The following is a 20257-nucleotide window of genomic DNA, read 5'->3' as shown; positions in this document are numbered from 1 at the left end:
AATGGCAATATGGATTGGCATTAAGTAGAACTGCTTTCTGGTGCATCTTTTATGCCATAGTCATGTTCCCCAACCAAACACCTGATCTCAAACACACAGCTGTTTTCTGAAAGCTTGCATCGATTTAAGTGTGCATGTGTGATTCAAATGTGATTTGGAGGTTAGGAAATTAGGTTTAGCACAAGCATTTCATCAACATGATCTTAAAGGTTCTTTTTCATCATTAAGGGGAATGCAAAGAAGTAGTGCAAAGAAGTTCCCATAAGGACTTAAATTTATTTTCTTTTATTCTAGGGCAAACTCAGAAAGTTTTATTATTATTTTTTTTTAGCAAATTCTATCATGTAAATGTTAACATAAAAACATCTGTACATTTGCCATGATACACTCAAAGTGAAACAAATAAGATATAAATACAGATATGGATGTAACATGACAAAGCGCAAAAAAAATGAAAGAAAATAAAACAACCAACCCAAAATCAAAATTAAATACATGCGCATGAACACTGTGCCAAGAAACTTTTTCTGATGGCTGACTGGTTTGATAAGCTTTGTCACCCTGCCCTTCCCATTTATAACATTATTATTGTTAGCAAACATTTTCTGCATTCTACAAATATTTCTTCATTGTCCTTTAATGTGAACCATTACACTTGATAAATAAAGGGGTTGAGAGGGTGGTAGAAAGAAGATTTATGTGACAGGTTGCATGGTACATTATGTATACAGGTTACCGAGAGGTAACAGGAGGTGATAGAAAAGTCTTGTGTTGTATTGTAATCCAGTAAGCACACACAGTGTACCTTTTCAAAGGAAAGCCACAATGCCTCGGATAATTCAGCACTACATTAAGGAATGGACAGGATTTAGATGGTGAAAGGGATTGCACATATTTGTATACTCCTGCCCTGGATACACTGATGTGCCATGGGAGAACAGACGCATCCCCATCTAAGCAAACCAGTACCAGGCAGGTTGATTTGTGTGAATTTTCAGATATAATGGCCTGAAAAGGGAAGAGGAATGGGTCAATGGAGAAGACCCTGAAGGAAATCACATCAGTTTTTCTCAAAAAGTTAAAGCCCTGTCTAAGAAGGCAGCAAGAGACAAAGCAACTGAGCACACTTGAATCGTGCTGGGGAAAGAGGGAGCCCTCTCTATTCTGGCTCTTGCTTTTTGTGTGCCAGCAGCATGCAGATCTACTTCCATCAGCATGGACAGAGTAGTAGCTAAAGAATCCTTTTGCCCAGAGCACTTAAATACATCTTACATTCCCCAGTTGTACAGCTTTAAAAGAAAGCAAATTGTTGCAGATTAAGCTAGCCCTTTGAGCACTGCCAAAAATAATCAACGTACGTGTATGATCATCTTAAAATGGAAATAATTTGATATGTTAGGCGCAGAAAAACCATTATAAATAATTCAGGCTGACTGGGATGAGGAAGAGGAGGCTACCTCCTGAAGTACTCAAAGTCTGGAGGACTCCTGATCAGTGAAGGTGAAAATTAAGAGAACAACTGTCACACTAAGGAACGTTGTTGACAAATGAAAGAAGTATTTTATTAAGGAAGGAAGGCCTGGTTATCTGAGTTGCAGCTCCGGGAAGCCAATCAGAGCTTTGGAAAGAACATTTTCTCATGGAACATCGAAGCAGCAGAAATAGAATTTCACATATATCTCCTAGGAGACACTTTTCTCTGACAGCAACATTAGGTCTTGACCAGTATACAGGCAATTACAATGCATCTAGTCTCAGTGCACACTAACAGAAATCTGTTGTCACAGAAGGAATACCATAAACACTGTAACAAAACAGAGTTCTGTTAAAACAAAGAAACAAACAGTAAAGCTGTGTCAGGTAGGTTAGAACCAATGTAGTTTGCAATTTCAAACATTTTGAAAAAAAATATATGTTGAAATACACAGAGAAGAAATTGTAAACTGAGTTGTCCATGCAGCTCTTGAATCGGTTCTACAAAACTAACCACATTGCCCTGTATAGATTGTACTGTTGCATATTTGCTTGGGATTTCTTGAATTTTCCTAACATTTGCCACACAGGTGATTGTTATTGGCTTTTTCTAGTTTAAAAAAAACTAGTTGAAGGGCTTGATTTTATAACCTGTATAGATTACGTCTGAAAACAAATGCAAATTCATTCCAACTTTTAAGCTCAGTTTTAAAACGATGCTTGAGAAATTGGGGGAACTAGAATAGCTAGTTAAAAGTGTGACTATAATACAAATATAGTCTAATATAAATTCAAGCTCTCCATCAATATCAAAGAAATCTGTTTGATAAAATATGAACGTGTTATGCATCTCTGGGACTACTTCAGATCTTAGCAGAGACAGTATGTAACTGCAATGCATTTAACCACAGTACACTATTACCTTGTTTTTAATGAAAACTGCAATCCAGGCCTTGCTTCCCTTATATTCAATTCCAAGAATCTCCTACAATAAAAAGCTTTAAAAGGACTAAAAATACTGATTGCAATAAATATTTGCATGGCCTCCATCAGCAGATGGAGCGTGCTGATGAGGGGAGGGTTTCTGAGAGGCACAGCTGATTGTTTCTATGTCTACACATATGTCCAAAGATCTCCATTAACTGTGTGTAGAAACATCTGAGGATGAGCTGCTGTTGCTGTTGGTCGTCTGCGCTCTCTTTATATACAAATTCAAGAGCTTCATCTGAAAAAGGACAAAGAAGAGAGAGGTTCACAGTTTTTTAGTTATTTCATTTCTTTTCATAGCAGGCCATTGTTATTTATTTATTTTTTACTATTTGTATACTGCCACAATCGAGGGAACACTCACTGAAGTAGCTCTCTCCAAAAAAAAAGAAATTGTGCATTGTTCATGCATGTAGAACAGTATCACTATTATTTGGATGGATGGAATTCCACAGCAATATTTTTATTGTAATTTTTTTTTTTGCCGTTACCAATAAGAAATCCATATGTTAGCTTCAACTGTTCATTTCTGAAGTTCAAAAATGGAAAGCTTGCCAGCTGATCAAATCCAGATGCCTTTCATTAGTTTTGGTTTATGATACTTCTCATACTAAGAAAAGCGTAAATGATCCATCAGATTTCCATTACAACTGTGTTCTCAGATTTCAGCACATCTTTCCTGAGTGAGGTGTTTCTACAGAATGAATGTCGTAAGTAGATTCAGGATCAGGACCACATAATCAAATACATAAGGAACGGGGTACTTTCCTTCAAACTTTGGCACTCATAACATGATGAGTTTTAATTTAGTTTTTAATTACTTTGAGAATCAGCAGACTTAACACTTATGAGCATCACTGCAGCCAGCTCCTTCTTTATTTGCTAACATCTATGGAATCAAGGAGGCTGTTGGCATTCTGAGAAGATATGTTTTTCAAGGTGCTTAATCTCCAAGCTGATTCTCAATTCTCCTTTTCACATCTCCTGGCATATGGGGGTACTGTTTTTGAATGTCCTGGGGTCTGCAAAGGAATTTGGTCTCTTGCTAGGGCTGGCATTATTTTATAAGAAAGTAAGAAGGAGTGGTCTTCGAAGTTTGAAAGAAACCTTTGAGCACTGTCTTCTTCTGCCATAAATAGAATCTTGTCAGTGCCCAAATTTCAAAATAGATTTCACAACAAATTGTTTAAAACAAATTAAAGGTTATTTGAACACCACTAATCCTACATTTCTAATTTGTTCAGCTCTACATATATTCAGCTTTAATGTTATTTTCAGCTGTTCTTATCACTGGATTCAAAATGAGTTTTTGCAGTAAGAAAAAAAGCAGACATTTTTAAAGAATGTATATTGCATTAGAGAGTACTAACATATGCAGAGAACTTTCTTCTAATTCTAATTAAATGTGTGGAGCAGGTTATGAAGAAACTTTGATTCCCTGTATATTTTATCTGGGATAAAATATTATTCTAATCCTTCTGCTTGGGTAATATTTCAATGTGGGCTCATTTAAACAGCTATTATTTGGCTTCTTTAAAATCCTGACAAGTGCTTGATTATATTGGAAAACACAGGATGAAAATAGATACGCTTAACCATCTATGAACAACCTTCTAAAAAACTTTGAAAGAACACAAAGGGAACCCAATTGATAAAAAACAGCAAAATGACAAAAATCTGGATAAAAGTTTCTTTGTTTTATAATTATTTGTATGCTTTCTGATCTTTTATTTTTGCAGACATTTTGTTACCAAAGTAGGTAACATCTTCAGAGCACTTCAGTTTATAAATCCAAATATGATCAACACATATTTTTTTAAAATATCAAAATAAATTTGGATAATATATAAGTAATTTGGAACTGAATATCCTACATTAAATAAGTCAATGGTTTCAGGTTTTAAGAAATGCCAAGTATGCTTCCTATGATTTAAAAAGGAGTTAAGTAAACTTTTTTTCCAGTTTGGTTTTCCAATTGTTCCTTGCTATTTTGGATAAGTCTCAATCCTGTATGTGTAAATTTGCAAAAAGTGTGACAAACTGAAATCACTTGTTTAGCTGATTCAAAGATGTATCTGTAAAGGAGATATTTTGCCATTCATAAAACTAGCAACCCACCAAATCAGTGACTGAGATATGCATCTCTTTCATGTCATTTGGGAGGGGAACCTCAGCTATTAATTTCAAGACTTGCTCCCTTCATTCTATGAATACAGTTTGAAGCAGTGGGGCACATACCTTGCTCCCAGTCAGTTGTGCAAGATGAGGCTTCAGTTCTTCGCCAATCACTGAATAGATGGCCACGAGGCAAAACACACTGGCTTTGCGAACACTGCTTTCGGTGTTGTCATAACCCTAGATGAAAGACATCAACTGTATGAGAATCAAAAACACTTTCCTTTCAGTTTTAGAAACTCAGAGGATGAATGAGATGGATACATGGCATCCCCCCACCTCCCACCCAAGGAGACATATTAAATATAACCCTCCTGAAAACTGCTGTACCACTGTCCATATCTGCCTGTGCTTTTTTAAAAGAAGTGTAGAGTATTTATTGTATCACTATAAACAGACTCTACTGCTGTTTAAAAGTAAAAGTGACAAGAGGTTTACTGATACATATGTAATACATCAAATACACACATATATGGTTGATATATGTTCTGGGTTTGTTTATTTGATTAGTGTTGTTTTGGTGCATGATGATGTAGATATATTATTATTATTCTGTATAGGATATGGGGTTGCCTACTATTTTAATCCTATTTACATATTTTAAGTTCAGAAGCCACTCAGGGTTGGTAGTGACTGGAGTGTCATATGAGCCCAGTTAACTAATACAGGGAATCCTCTACTTAAAACAGTCCATTTAGTCACAATTTGAAGTGAAAAAAGTGACTTAAGATCATTTTTCACAGTTACTACCATTGCAGCTTCCCCAAGGTCATGTGATCAAAATTTGGATGCTTGGCAACTGACTCATATTTATGACAGTTAACATTTTTTAGTTGTAGCCTGTTTCTAGCAGACAAACAGAAACTCATTTAGCTTTATAATGCAACATTGTAGCTAATTAATTCCAGAAAACCAAATCAACCTTATGTTGTAAAGAACTCCTATACTTGCAGTTTTCAAAACTCAAATACCACTGTGATTCTAATTTTGCTGTTATAACGCATCTTTTAAAGCACAATATTAATAGTAGAATGGCCTGCCAAAGATTAGAGAAATGGAGATAAAAATAGTACTAGGACCAAATATTACGTAAGTGCGATACTTCAGTTCATTAACATTTTAGCCCTTTTCAAACAGATATAGTTCCCATACTTTTTCTATGGGTTTTTCATTCTGTTTCTCCAAAACAAACTCAAAATCTGTGGTTATTAAATGTATTGAGATCCCGCTGAGTACGGTTAGTTTGATTACTTGTCTTTTAAGTTATGGATTTTCATCTTCCTCCCTACCCTAGTTTTCTCAGGGGATCGATCTATTTGAATATTCTTCTTTTTGTATTTACCAGCTCAGATCACAATTAGGAATGATCAAAATATAATGGTTGCACATTAGATTTATGTCTGAAAAAAAGCTAACGATTCAAAGTAATTTATTGGTTCAGTTCAAAACGCAGACCTAATTCAGCAGTATTTGGGAAAGAACTTTATCTGGAATCTTATTTGTAATTAAATGAACCATTACTATTGATAGGCAAATGTTTCCAATTTATCATATAGGTTGTTAGCCTGCTTTAATTTTATAATAAAATGTAGGAACTGTGGTATGGGAGGAGAAGAAATCACAACATGTAGGTCTATTGCTTGCTATTTGGAGAGACTGTTCTGTCAAATAAAATACAGCACATAAACACACACATAAGTATATTGTCCCATTGTTTGGTTTTATGCAACCCCCTAGTCTAATTTTATATGACTTTTACAATGAATCAGTTCAGATCCCTGGAAAAGTGATCTACCTTTCCTTGACTGTGTGGAAAGAAAAGAAGGTTTGAAATAAATAGAATACGGTAACCTCTTTTTTTTCCCAATTGCATGCGGTTTGATTCATGACAGATTTTATGTAGTATTATGACAAAAAGTAAAATTGTCCACAACTGATGTAAGTTACGAGAAAGCCTATATTCCTTCAGTTGAAGCAGAGCTTCACCAAAAAGCATCTAAGCTCTTATAATAATCATTGTAAAAATATTCTATTAAATCACTATTTGAAAATATAATAATAAAACAGAAAGAGGCATGCTGAGCTTATGTTTTGCTTATACCTTGGACTCAGAGTGACCTCTGTTGGGAGAAGGATTTTCAGCCCATTCATTTAGTTGGTGGTTTTTTTCACTCTTATCTGATACTAGGACAGCCCTTGCTGGGGAACAGTATTAATAAGGCAAGATCAGATTAGGTTTCCTTTTTGCAAATACAATAATACAATAGCAGAGTTGGAAGGGACCTTGGAGGTCTTCTAGTCCAACCCCCTACCTAGGCAGGAAACCCTATACCATTCCAGACAAATGACTATCCAACATCATCTTAAAGACTTCCAGTGTTGGGGCATTCACAACTTCTGGAGGCAAGCTGTTTCACTGATTAATTGTTCTAACTGTCAGGAAATTACTCCTCAGTTCTAAATTGCTTCTCTCCTTGATTAGTTTCCACTCATTGCTTCTTGTTCTGCCCTCAGGTGCTTTGGAGAATAGTTTGACTCCCTCTTCTTTGTGGAAACCCCTGAGATATTGGAACACTGCTATCATGTCTCCCCTAGTCCTTCTTTCTATTAAACTAAACATACCCAGTTCCTGCAACCGTTCTTCATATGTTTTAGTCTCCAGTCCCCTAATCATCTTTGTTGCTCTTCTCTGCACTCTTTCTAGAGTCTCCACATCTTTCAAACATGCAACCTAAAACATGCAGTCAAAAGATCTGACACAGAGAGCAAGGAAGGGCTAATAAGAACAACTGAACAAGTAGTTCAGAGCTAAACTATATAATACAAGCTAACCTATATAAAAACCTACTGGTACCATTTTTAAAACATGAAAAATGGTCTTTGGAGACTACAACAGAATAAAGGAACTCGGATTTTATTTTTTTTACCAATGATCATTTTTCTGCCCCCCAAAATGACAGCTCTTCATACGTTTAATAACTTGTGCTGTACAATCTCTCCTTACATACCCTTTGGAACAAGAACTGTAAATTCTAAAAAGGCGTCAATACCTGCTTATGAAACCTAAGGATTGGACAAGAACAGCTACCATTTAAGTTTAAACAAACATATAGATAGCTATTAATGTGTTAACCTATCATTGTAGTGTCTAAACCACACGCAGCAATTTTGCATTATGCAAGTATCAGATCACAATGTTCTGGTTAAAACTAATATTAATTCAGTCTCATTGTTATAATTAGCATATTAATATTATTATGTGTTAGCAATATGTTAATATTAATGCTATCACTAATTATAATAACTCATTATTATAATTAGTATATTAATTCACTCTTATTGTTATCATTCATTATATCTGACCCAAAAGATGTGGAACTTATTTGGTTTTGTTTTATACATGTACTGTATGTATTCCACTTATATCCTGTCTTTTTCAAGGATCTTAAAGCAATCTGCCCATCCAATCTCTTTGTCAATCCAATGAAGACGTAAGTGAACCAGCCCTCAGGGTTAGGGGACAGTAATGTTCAAAAAAATAGAAAAATAAAATATAATTTTCCAGAAAAGTAGCATCCAATGTGGGTTGTACTACAACCCACAAGTCACAAAAGACAGAAAAAACACTTAACATCCCCCAAACATTTAGTATGCACATACATACAGAGAAAATGCACAAAACACACACAAACACACACACACACACACACAGAGAGAAACCATTCCTGCCAAACACCCTTCCATCCTTTGAAATAATTGAGAAATCTCACATTTATATCACTTTCCTTTCCATACTCTTTATAAGCACACATGGTGCTAAGCTGTTCTTTGCTAGCATACTTGATATAGTCATTACAGGTAGTGCTTGACTTATGATCAAAATTGAACCCAACATTTCTGTTGCTTAGACAGTTGTTAATTCAGCTTTGCTCCATTTTATGACTTTTCTTGCCACAGTTATTAAGTGAATCACTGTAGTTGTTAAGTTAGCAACATGGTTGTTAAGGTAATCTGGCTTCCCCATTGACTCCACGTGTCAGAAGTTCTCAAAATGTGATCACATGACCACCAGACACTGCAATTTGGTTATATGCAGTAGTAGGTTTCTACTTGTTTCACTACTGGTTCACTCATGCACAGAAGCGTCCGGTTGGGTGGGCAGAGCCTCTCGCCGCTCCCACTACCGGTTCAGCTGAACCAGGAGCAACCCACCTCTAGTTATATGTCAAGGATTACCTGTAGTTTCACAAGTAATTTGACCCATGCTATGTAAGGCTTTAAAAGTAATAACCAGTACCTTTAGTGCTTTAAGATTGTTTTTTAAAAAGCCATTGAACACAGACATTTTATAAACAAACAAAGATGACACCTGATTCCCAACAAGACAAGAATTCCCTTTGGCCATTCTGACAAACACTACACAATCTAATATTGTCAATCCTAAGTGTCAGGGTTCCGATGGATGCCCTAATTAATTCATGAGCCTTGAGCAAAGTTTCAAAATAAATCTTTCAAGTACTTTGATGAGAAAGATATCAGAACAAGTCTGATATTTAAAAATATTGTAAGAACATATGATGTAGGCTTCTTTAGATGCCATATGCTAAAACAATGACCAAGAACAACACCAAAAATAGGACTGGCTTAATTCCTTGATTAACTTTACTTTGTATTATTTTTATTCCAGAATGCCTGAAAGGTCCTTTCTTCCTCCAACTGCCATTTTAGAGCTACTACAGAATCTGCTCACCCGAGGAGATAGAAGAGAGAAAGAAGACAGAAGAACCTGTCCTTAAGCAAACTGGTTCAGGAGGAAACACTACAATAAATCAGGTGAGATATTTCGACCTTCAGTTAGCTTGTGAGAGGCAAGAAAGACAATGACTGCAAATAAAGGACTTCTTTGGAACCTGATCAACAATGTCTATATTCTCAGAGTTTATATTAACTTTACCATCCACTGTTTCAAGCCTTTTATTGGAGAGGTGATTCATAAGCCCTCAATTAAAAGCAGAGAGAAACTTATCAGATCCTAAGATTGACTGTAAAAAGCCTTATGTCTCAGAGGAAGGGGGAGGAAGGGGGGAAGAGAGAGAGAGAGAAGCATACTCCAAGAAATTTAGTTGAATACTGTCACAGGATTAGAGTTTACTTAACCTGTCTGTAACCCTTTAGCAGAAACTGACCTTTCTTCATCAAACAACTAGGGAGATTCAGAATGACTCTTCTGATTGTACTTTTTGAGAGTTTCCAGAATTAATTTCTCTAAATAAACAAAAACTTGACAGAATGAAATATTTAGTAAAGCTGGTAAAGGAAACTCAACCATTCTCTGACTGCTGTCTCTCTGAAAATAGCAAAAATAGCCTGAAAAAAGAGAATAAGAGTTGGAGGTCTTACTGGTTGCCACATCTAAAGGCTATTAAAGCAGCCACAGGAAAGAAGCAGAGAGACTGGTTCAATAAACAGTTTTTAAATTTAGAACAGGGATGAGTGTAGGAGGATTGGATAGGAATCCTCCCCTGGCCCTGAAGCCTATGGTGATTCTCAGTCCTCCAGCTCACGGTTGTTCATGGTTGTTTTTCTCTCAAGACATTTCACTTCTCATCCAAGAAGCTTCTTGTATGAGAAGCGAAACGTCTTCAAAGAAAGTCCAGTTGCCTCTTGAAAAAGCACCTTTGGGACTGGTCCTTGAAGCCATCCATTTTTTTTTTCTGCACAAAGATTTTTTCCATAAAAAAAAGAGCATGATTTTTCAACCATTACCATGGCTGGCAATGATAGAAAGAGTGGTGATGGCTTTGGATGGACTTAAGGTTGAAATAGGTCCTTAGCCCAAAGGTTTCTCATTTACACTGAAAATGCATTATGTTCTAATTTCCTACTATTATTTCCTTCAATTTAGCAAGTCTTATCAACATAAAATAAATAAATAAATAAAAATGATATTTGCTGCTTGGAGCAACTGAGCAATTCCATACATAGACGCATACCTGCAACAATCCAGGGATGATGTCTTGTAGGAGCTGGTGCAATGACTCCTTTGAGATTCTTTCAATGACTTTAGTTTGCATTTTAATAGCAGCCAGATTAATTGGATAGTCAGCTGTTTGAATGATGGGACAAAGCACTTTGATGCATTGTTCTGGATGGATGGAACTAGCCAGAGTGGAAGCAGCTTCCTCGGCAGCTCTCACAACCTATAATGAGAAAGACAAGCATGGAAAATTGTCAAAGTTGCAGCATTACAAAAAATAGTACATTTCCATCCTTAAGAACCATGAGTAGAGCAACTACAAACTTATTACATTATATTGATTGTCTCAGTGACTGAATATTTCTGAATAATTTTTTCTATCAGAACACTATAAAAATGTTGGCATTACCATCAACAGTGGTAAGCATGGGAAACTTAGTTCTGCATTTACAAACATGTCAGAAGAACTAATTATTGCAGATTAACATACTGTTGAAGGAAACATTAAGGAGAAAATAGGCATGACCATATTTTGATTCCAATGACTTTTCTTAAACTTGTATATTCTGCATTTTAGGGTATGATGGTAACTATGAAGATCTTCCTTGTAATAGGTGGAGAGAAAATAGAGTTACTGTATCTGTCAAAATTCTCTGTTTGCTCTGAATGTATTCAGATTTCTATCAAAAATAAAAGGTGAATTTTCTACCCAGAATTTATTCTGGTTAGCATATTCTACATGCATATGTAAAAACTGCAGAAGGAATTGTACAGCACAGGATAGATTTTTGCATAGCTGCCTATTGTAATGTTATTCAGATGTGAATGTCTTCAATATTTTTATTCACTTAGTTGTTCAACAGATTAAATACATTAGTAGCAATACATTTTCTTTCACTGGCATTCTAAATCATCCATAACATAAATATATATGCATACAGCCTCCGTATATGTATACCCATATAGATTGTGTTTATTTATATTTATTCCATTCATTTCACTCATAAGAACTGGTACAAACATATTATGAAGAAGAAAATACAATTTGGCTACTGTACACTCATGAAAATGAAGGCCGCTTGAGCGATAAAATCAAGCACAAAAATGTAGAATATAGATAATGTTAACCTATTTTGATAATTCTGCATTATAAAATTATAATAAAATTATCAAATAAAAAAATTGGAAAAACACAGTTAGCTCATTAAGTCCAACTTTGTTATCAGTACATCTCTATGCAGCCTTTGTTTAAAGATCTCCAGCAAAGGATAATTCTACTGTTTAGATGGTCTTAGTATGAAAGTTGTTTTTCTGTCCTAACTTACCCTTGAATGTAACTTCCTGTAATTTAATCATTATTCTATGTCCTGCACTTTGGAACAACAAAGAACAAGTTCTTCTGAACTTTCAGGTACTTGAAGAATGTTATCCTCCTTCCAGTTGACTTTTTGAAAAGTTAAAGATTCTGCCCTAAAATCTAAGCTCCCAATCCCCTGATCATTCTGATCCTTTTTTGTGTAGTTTCAGGTTGTGTCAATTCATATTAAGTGTGGTATTCTGACATGGAAACAGTGTTCAAGTAGGGATGAAATGCTATGGGTCTGGGCCAGTTTGCACAAACCGGTAGTAAAAAAAATGCTTTAAAAAGTTTTTAAAAAGGTTTTGAGGATCGCGGGGCACAGCTGATCGTCAGAACCTTTTCTTAAAGCATTTTTTTACTACCGGTTTGGGCAAATAGGTAGTAAAAATGCTTTAAAAAAAAGGGGGGGGGAAGGTTCTGACGATCAGCTGTGACACGCAAATGTCTGAACCTTTTTTGAGCATTTTTTACTACCTATTTGCCTGAACCAGTAGTAAAAAAATGCTAATAAAAGGTTCTGACGATCGTGCGGCACAGGTGATTGTCACAGCTGATAATCTGAATTTGTGTGTGAGTCAGTTGTGTAGCTGTTGTGTTATTTCTGTGTAAATATGAGCTCTCTGTGAGGTTCCTATTTGTTGCACCAAGCTATCCCACCCAGTCACATGACTACCAAGCCACGCCCACAAAACTGGTAGGAAATTTTTTTAAATTTCACCACTGTGTTCAAGGCAAGATCTTGACCAATGTGGAATAAAAGAGCCAAGGTGGCGCAGTGGTTAAATGCAGCACTGCAGGCTACTGCTAGATCAGCAGGTCAGCGGTTCAAATCTCACCGGCTCAGGGTTGACTCAGCCTTCCATCCTTCCGAGGTGGGTAAAATGAGGACCCAGATTGTTGGGGGCAATATGCTGACTCTCTGTAAACCGCTTAGAGAGGCCTGAAAGGCCTATGAAGCGGTATATAAGTCTACTGCTATTGCTAAAATAGAACAGTCATCCTTCTGAATAGGATTTCTAGACATATGCTGCAGAGAAATTGTTAATTCCTAAATGGATTTCAAAATATTTGGAAGAGAATGTACTGAATTAAAAATTTAGCGTATTTCCTTTTAGCTCAATATAAGCCAAAGTAAAAGCTCACAATCCGTGAGTATTTAAATAAGAACAAGACAAAGCAGGGGAGTGGTTTTCATTTCTTTCCCAGAATAATAACCCAAATTAGAGTTAAAAAAAAAGAACCCAGCCTTTGGCCAGACAAACAATATCTATCCTGGGTTCAAGGTTATGCCCTTATTTCCTTGCCTTCATTACTACAACATAATAGAATAGTAGAATGGACAGTTTATACTAGAAAGATATTGTATCCAAGGTTTCCTTAAGAAATGGAAATACTTCTAAAATGAGAACAAAAAATAATACTTCTGCTATAGAAAAGCAAGCAAATAAAAACACAGAAAGTGTTATGTTGCTAATAATAAACAATAAAAATATTTAAATATGTTAAAAGGGGGAAAAGATAAAAGGAGGCAGTTGAATGGCAATAAACAAAAAGGAGTAATAAAAGAGAACAAGCAGGATTATAACAATTGTTTGTGTCTGTTTTCAATGCAAAAGAAAAGGACAGTACTAATGCTAATTTAGTTATTTTTAGGAAATTAGTCCAAAGACTTGAGACAAAATGTGGTAAATAAAGTAAGTTGTAGGAAAACAAGCAAATCACTGAGTCCTGATGACATCCACACAAATTATTAAAGCAAGCTTATTTAAAATGGCAGAACTTTACAACATTTTTACGATCAACTGCTTTGAGTATTGAAAAGTATATGATAATATTGTAAAAAGGATGTTGGAGATCCATGAAATTACAGGCTAATTGCTTTAATTTATATATTCTGGATTAACTGTAAAAACCTTTCTTAAATTTAAAAAAATTAAGCAAACAAATGAATAATTTTTTGAAGAAGATTTTAGCACTGCTTCCTTAAGTTAAAACATGTCTTACTACCAGTTTTCTTTGAGAATATGTAGACAGTGCTGGTTCATTAGACATTGTTCAAAAGATTTTCAACAATGTTTGCCATTAAAATACATAGCAAACTTGTCAGTCATTAAAAGACAGGCCCTTTTATCAGTGGATGATTTATTAAAAAAGAAGGAAGAAAGTACTGTAGAAATAAATGCTAAGTTCTCACAAAGAAGTACTATGGAGTTTCTTAAATATTTCTATTGGAAACTGGCCTTTTTATTATTATAAATAAATTGCTCCACTAAGGATATTACATATATCTCTGAGCGTAGCAAAGCCAGGCTCAGAGATATATGGAATAGGACCCACCACTTTTCCTTCCTTCCTTCCTTCCTTCCTCTACATTCAATTACATTACAAGCTACCAACTGCAAGTGCAAAATGTCCATATACAAATTTAACCAGAATAAAAGTCGCTGGATATGGCAAGCTTTCTCAATTATTTTCACAGGTAATTCACAAAGAAAAGGACAAGGGCACAAAGTCAAGGTGAAACAATAAGAATGCACAGTAGGGAGAAGCTTGCCAACAAAGGCACTCCTTAAGAACATAATGTTTTGTCAAAGTGCTTTATAGCAAAATCTGTTACAACTGTTGCTAATTGTGGCTACACATACACAGAAAGCTGTTGTATGAAGACTCTGATTCCAAGAAAACATAATAAAGACATGCTCATTTATTAAAAGGATTAAATATTTCCTGGCCTTTCACAACAATTCTTATGCCTTTTGTTCCCATGTTGTTTGTTTAACCGAATAAGTCATTATGTATTTAAAACACAATCCTGTAAACAACTAAATGGATGTATAGTGCAGCTTATTCTGTTATTCCTATTCTATGGCCAAAAGCTCTTTCTATCTCTTTTTGTTTCTGTATTTAAGTTTTCATTATTCTATACAAACTGCATACCTTTAACTCAGTTGCCTTCAATTAGAAAGATTACAGTCCTGTAATGAATCTGGAGAGTCATGATGTAAACTGAAAAAATATATACCAAGACTAATGCTAGTTTTTTTTTTTAAATCACCACAAGAAAATCTGGTGTTGGTTAAACATAAAATATAAGGTATTGAAATAGATTGAATGTTTTCATATTCTTTATTTCATTTTATTTGTCACTGGAGTTCTGGCAAGAAATGGCAACCTTTTTTTTGTGTTGGGGAAATGACAATACTGCTTGAGGAATATCTGCAAAGTAGGTGGATCTGAAATTTTTGGACTCATGGACATTTTTTTATTTTTCATTTGAGAAAAAATAGGATAAACTAAATTGAAATGGCTGCCTTAATTTTGGTTAAAAACCCTGAAACACATACCCATTAAGATGGCTTTGTAGGTCCTAGAAGCTGCAGACAGAATGCTATAGGGTCATATATGGCTAAAAGGTGGGTCCCAAGCTTAAATCATTCACATGAGATAACTAGAGAAATTCTTTAAATCAGGGCTGTCAAATTTGCAGCGTCACGGTGGCATCACATGACTTTCCCTCCCTTCCCTAAACCGCACGGGGGAATGCCCAGAGCATGACGCATCCGGCCCACGGGCCACAAGTTTGACAGCCCTGCATTAAATGCAGACTCACAAGAAAAGTAAACTTAGGACTATAGTCAATAATATAGGAAACTAGGTCAGAACTATAAGTTAGAAATTCCATTAAGGTATGATTTACTTTTCTCTTCATTCCATTTATACTTACTGGATCAATATAGTGCTATTGGAATTAATAGTAAGGCATGACCTATAGAGAAATTGATTCTTAAAGTATGGTATATAGTATGATACTCAAGACTTACCTCTTTATGAGAATCTTTATGCGCTTCTAGGGTCTTCATGATAGTTAGTTCAGCATAATTCTTAAATCTTGCTGGTTGGTTCCTCAGAATTTCTCGCAAAACTCTCAATGCCAAGGCTCGTATTGAATGCTAAATCAAAAGAAGTAGCACATCTTTATTTATTAAAATTTAAATGACTTCCATCTCATTAACAAGCGACTCTGGGTGGCTTGAAGACCTCATTTTACTCTTCAAAATCATTAATAGAAGGAATGCATTGTTTGACTGGAATGGATACACATTTTATAAAATCAAATTTCTAAGAAGAAAAATTGACAATGCTCAGAAGAGAACACCAGAGTAGCCTTGCATCATGGGCTCAAGTTCATTAGCAAAACTGAATCACTTTCTTTGCGTGAGAACTAAGTAGCTGCTAATAGATATTGGGAGATTTTATATTATGTCAACATATAAAATAAGCCACCCATTGAACTGCGTATCAAAGAGAATAGCAAACAGAGTTTTTACATAACCATTTCTAATTCAGTCTCTTTTTGAAATACATAAAAAATCCAAAAGTTCAATTAAATTTCATTTCCTTGGTTCTTATTTGCTAATGAAGATCAATACTATATTATTAGTAACACAGGAAGCGAAAACAGCCCGGTTTTGCATAAATACATCTATTTTACATTTCTTTTGGAGATCAGTATTAGTTTTTTCATTCACTCTGCTGTCATGACAGTCCTACTCCTCCCTAGTCACCGGCATCTTTATCCAAGAAGATCATTATTAGTGAGAATATCAGAATAACATCTCAGGTTATATAATTGTTGGGATAGGTTTTTGGATGAGAGCCATTCCAACCATTGACTAGCTTCAACCCAGAAGCATAAGGTTTAGCTTCCTCAGACTGAACTGTTAAGTATGTCCTCATGCTTTGCAATTCCCAAGCTAACATTTGATTTGTTCAGATTTTAATCTTTGAGCATCGAATGACAAGAAGTACTGATAGAAACAAATGGAAAAAAATAACAGGTGCAAATTTTATTACCTGCTTTCAGCAAGTTATTCCAAAAGTACTTAACTTTCTATGAACATGGTTTTGATTCTTTTTTAATTTATTTACTTATCAAATTTAGGTACCTTCCATATCATTCTTATTTTTTAGGAACCCTGCCATTATTAAAAAGATAGATAAGAAAACAAATTATAATCATATAATATCAATAGGGTAGATGTTATCTATCCTACAGCACAGCAGTACCCAACCTTTCATGCTCCACGGACCAGTGATGGCTGTGGTGACAGGGGGATGGTTTCATGTGCACAAACTAGATCACCTGCTTAAATAGCCCATTTCTCAACAGGCTGCAGACAGGTTCCGGTCCACGGCCCGGAGATTGGGGACCCCTGCTATAGCAGGAGAAGTTAATTAAGTTACAATTTGTTTATTTGAATTTAAGAAGAATGAAATAATTCAGACTATATCCACAATTGCAGAAAACTTGAGTCTGGCTGAGTGGTAAATTGTTTATTGGCTCTGCTTGCTTTTGATGTGGTTTTCAGTTATCCAAAAGCCACTGAAAAGATACCACCGTGCTGCTCCATGTAAGAGCTTCAGAAGTGAAAATATCTGCTTCCTTACAAAAAAAAGAAGAAACACGGTTTCGTTTTTAAATATTTCAAATATGAAATTAAAATTTTGACATGTATAATCTCATAGCCACTGCCATAATAATTCTGTTTACTCAAATGAAAAAAATAATAGTCTAATTAAGCCACAAAAGTTTATAGCTACTCAGAATCACTGTGAGTTAGGAGGCATACAAGTTTACATAAAATAACATTCATAATAATAATAACTTTCTGAAATCTCTCAGCATAGGCATCTAGCTTGGGCAAGACTAATTTCTGCAATAAGAAATGTATTAGCTTTTTAAGTGTCATCTTGCTATTAAATGGCACAGCTGCAACTTGGGGGAGGGGGGTGGGCTTAAGGACAACACAACCTTTATATACCAAAGGCAATGCTCTAAAAAAATAGACAGGGCTAGAACAAAAACAAACTTTAATTTCAAGCCAATTACATTTGATTAAGCTAAATTAAAGTTAATATAACATTTTAGAGGGCCTCTGCATATAACATTTGGTTCCCAGACTATGTGTTGCTGATAGAATTATTTTTTGGCAGCAGCATCCATCTCCAAATCCATACGGATGCCCCTATCCTAGCCAGCTTTTGAAGGCATCTTGAATAAAGTACTATGTGATGGGCGCCCTCCTCAACTGGAGATGTTTGGTAGAGGAAGTGAGTAGCATAGCGAGAGTGTTCCAACATGCACCACACATTTGAGGAATACAAATTTCAAGTGTCACAGAATCAGAGTGATGATCCTTTTGGAGAAACTGGAGGTGGGGTTAGATAACTAAGATAATTATATTGGATGGCATTTCTGAGACTGTGGAAGTCAGATTAAACTAAAGAAAACAGAAACCACCATTAGCCACATAGGATGCAATGTCAGTGTGGGCGGTAAGTATCTATGAGGCACAGCAAAGCCTATGGCATTATCTTACATCTTTATCTCCAAGTGTTTCAAGTAATAAGAGCAAAATTGTCTTAAAATGTTCCTCCCAAACTCCCAGATTATCTTCTCTTGTAATTTTCAATAACTCAAGAAGGGCTCCTTTCCGTTCTTCTACCCGTTCATTATGATTGGATAATTCTTTTAAAAGATCAGCCACCAAGTCCGAATGATCAATGGGCACTGAAAAGAAAAGAGTGGAAAAGTCATTTCACAGCAAAGAAAATTAAGCAAGAACTTTCAACAGGTGACAGCAGGACATATTCACAATATTTCTAACTAGACTATAAACACAATATGTCTTGAGTCCTTTAAGTACAAAGATTTTATCTATAATCTAAATATATAAAGTCTCTAACAATTGATTCTCAGTGTTACCACTTGTCACTATGTGCTCATAAAGCAATTCTGAGCAGGCAAGGGAGCCAAATGAAAACATATGAAGGTTCTGTTCCCACGGCTTTTCCTTTAACCAGATATAGCTTTCAGTTCACAAAGAAATGACTTTTGGAGCTTGGCTTCTTTACTAATGTGAATGTGGAAGACCACTTACAGAATGTCAGGGCTCAAGTCTCACTATTAAAATTGAAAGATGAGCCTGTGGCTGTTGTACCACCTGGCTGATTAAGAAATGAAGTAAACTGGATTCAAGAAGCTAGTGTCAGTATGATATCCTGTAACAGTTTAACATCAATAGGTACATGCTGAGGCAACAATAAGATCAATACTGAATTTAAAAAAAATGAAAACCAACCATCCCGAAGCTGATCCATATCATCATCAAATACGGCTTCCTTAAGAGCAGTTTTATCGTAGGCGCTGATAGTATCAGAGTAGGGGTAAGGGTTGTACTCTCGAGCTCGGGGTCCAGAAAAGGCACGTGGGGGCTGGGTGTTGAGCAGGGAAGTCTTGTTATCCAGAGCCATCCTTCCTCCTTCCACCACATCACTGCTTCCACGCACATCAGTGGCTGGTGAGGCTATACCATCATCTCTGGAAACCTGTAACAATTGATCAAACAAAGATGACTTTATTGGGACCAGTTTCCATTAAGCTAGAAAGGCCAACTCTATTGTTAGTCTGATAATAGGTTACACTGCAAACAGCAGTCTTTTTCCACTTTGATTAATAGGGCTAAATAAATTATAACTTTGTTTGCACCAAACCCTAATTTCAAACTGGCCGTTTCTAAACATAGGTTTTCTTCATCATCAACTGCAGTCATTCCAATAAGTTGCTATTCTTCCTTTCTGCAGCTGCTAAATAATATTGAACAACACTGTGAACTGGATTTATTGCCAATGTTGAGGAGAGGAAGAAAACTGTAAAATTTTTGAATCCAAGATATGATAATTGGCATGGCTTCAATTAGCACCATGGATTTCATTCACTTAGATGTTTCTGTGCATAAATCCAACTGCTTGATTTGGGTACCGGAAAATTTATGTGTGAGAAAATATTCAAAATAGTCTCAAGACGGCCTCCTATACAAACATACATACCTCCCTTCCCTTCTTCCCCCCTTTTTCTGAGCACAGAACTACTATATATCAAACATTTGATTATAATGACAAGAATTATATTAGATCATATAATTTTACAACACAGTACAAAAATGTATATATTTTAGTTTATACATGGAGTGGACCCATCATGTTCTCCATTGCAGGGATGGCAAATATAAAGAGTTAAAGAAAAAAGTAAAAATTTAAAAAAAATGAAACAATACTGTATATGTACTGTATACAGTATATGTGTACATTAGCATATCTCAAACTGATGCTCCTAAAATGGATTATCACTACAGGATCTAGCATTCTGTCAGGCAGGAAGAATCAGGACAAGTTAATTTTCGCAATACAGTATAAGACACACTCTCCCCCCACCCCAAAGAAAG

At 35.5% G+C, this 20257-nt stretch overlaps 1 protein-coding gene across 6 annotated transcripts in view; it reads right to left on the bottom strand.

Annotated features, from left to right (window-relative positions):
- Positions 1-727: 727 nt before the first annotated feature.
- CLASP1 (cytoplasmic linker associated protein 1) overlaps positions 728-20257 on the bottom strand; it is a 265163-nt gene continuing 245633 nt past the window's right edge. For all 6 annotated transcript variants that reach the window (XM_032216133.1, XM_032216164.1, XM_032216125.1 and 3 more), the window contains 6 exons: positions 19115-19361; positions 18353-18543; positions 15794-15922; positions 10629-10835; positions 4699-4815; positions 728-2698 (listed from right to left, as the gene is read on the bottom strand). In XM_032216133.1, the coding sequence (XP_032072024.1) occupies positions 2612-2698; positions 4699-4815; positions 10629-10835; positions 15794-15922; positions 18353-18543; positions 19115-19361 (978 nt within the window). In that variant the 3' untranslated portion in view covers positions 728-2611. The remainder of the gene's footprint in view (positions 2699-4698; positions 4816-10628; positions 10836-15793; positions 15923-18352; positions 18544-19114; positions 19362-20257) is intronic.

This window comes from Thamnophis elegans, chromosome 1 (genome assembly GCF_009769535.1).
Source record: "Thamnophis elegans isolate rThaEle1 chromosome 1, rThaEle1.pri, whole genome shotgun sequence".
Lineage (NCBI taxonomy): Eukaryota > Metazoa > Chordata > Lepidosauria > Squamata > Colubridae > Thamnophis > Thamnophis elegans.
Note: the sequence above shows the minus strand (reverse complement) of the source record. Positions and strands in the feature narration are given on the sequence as shown.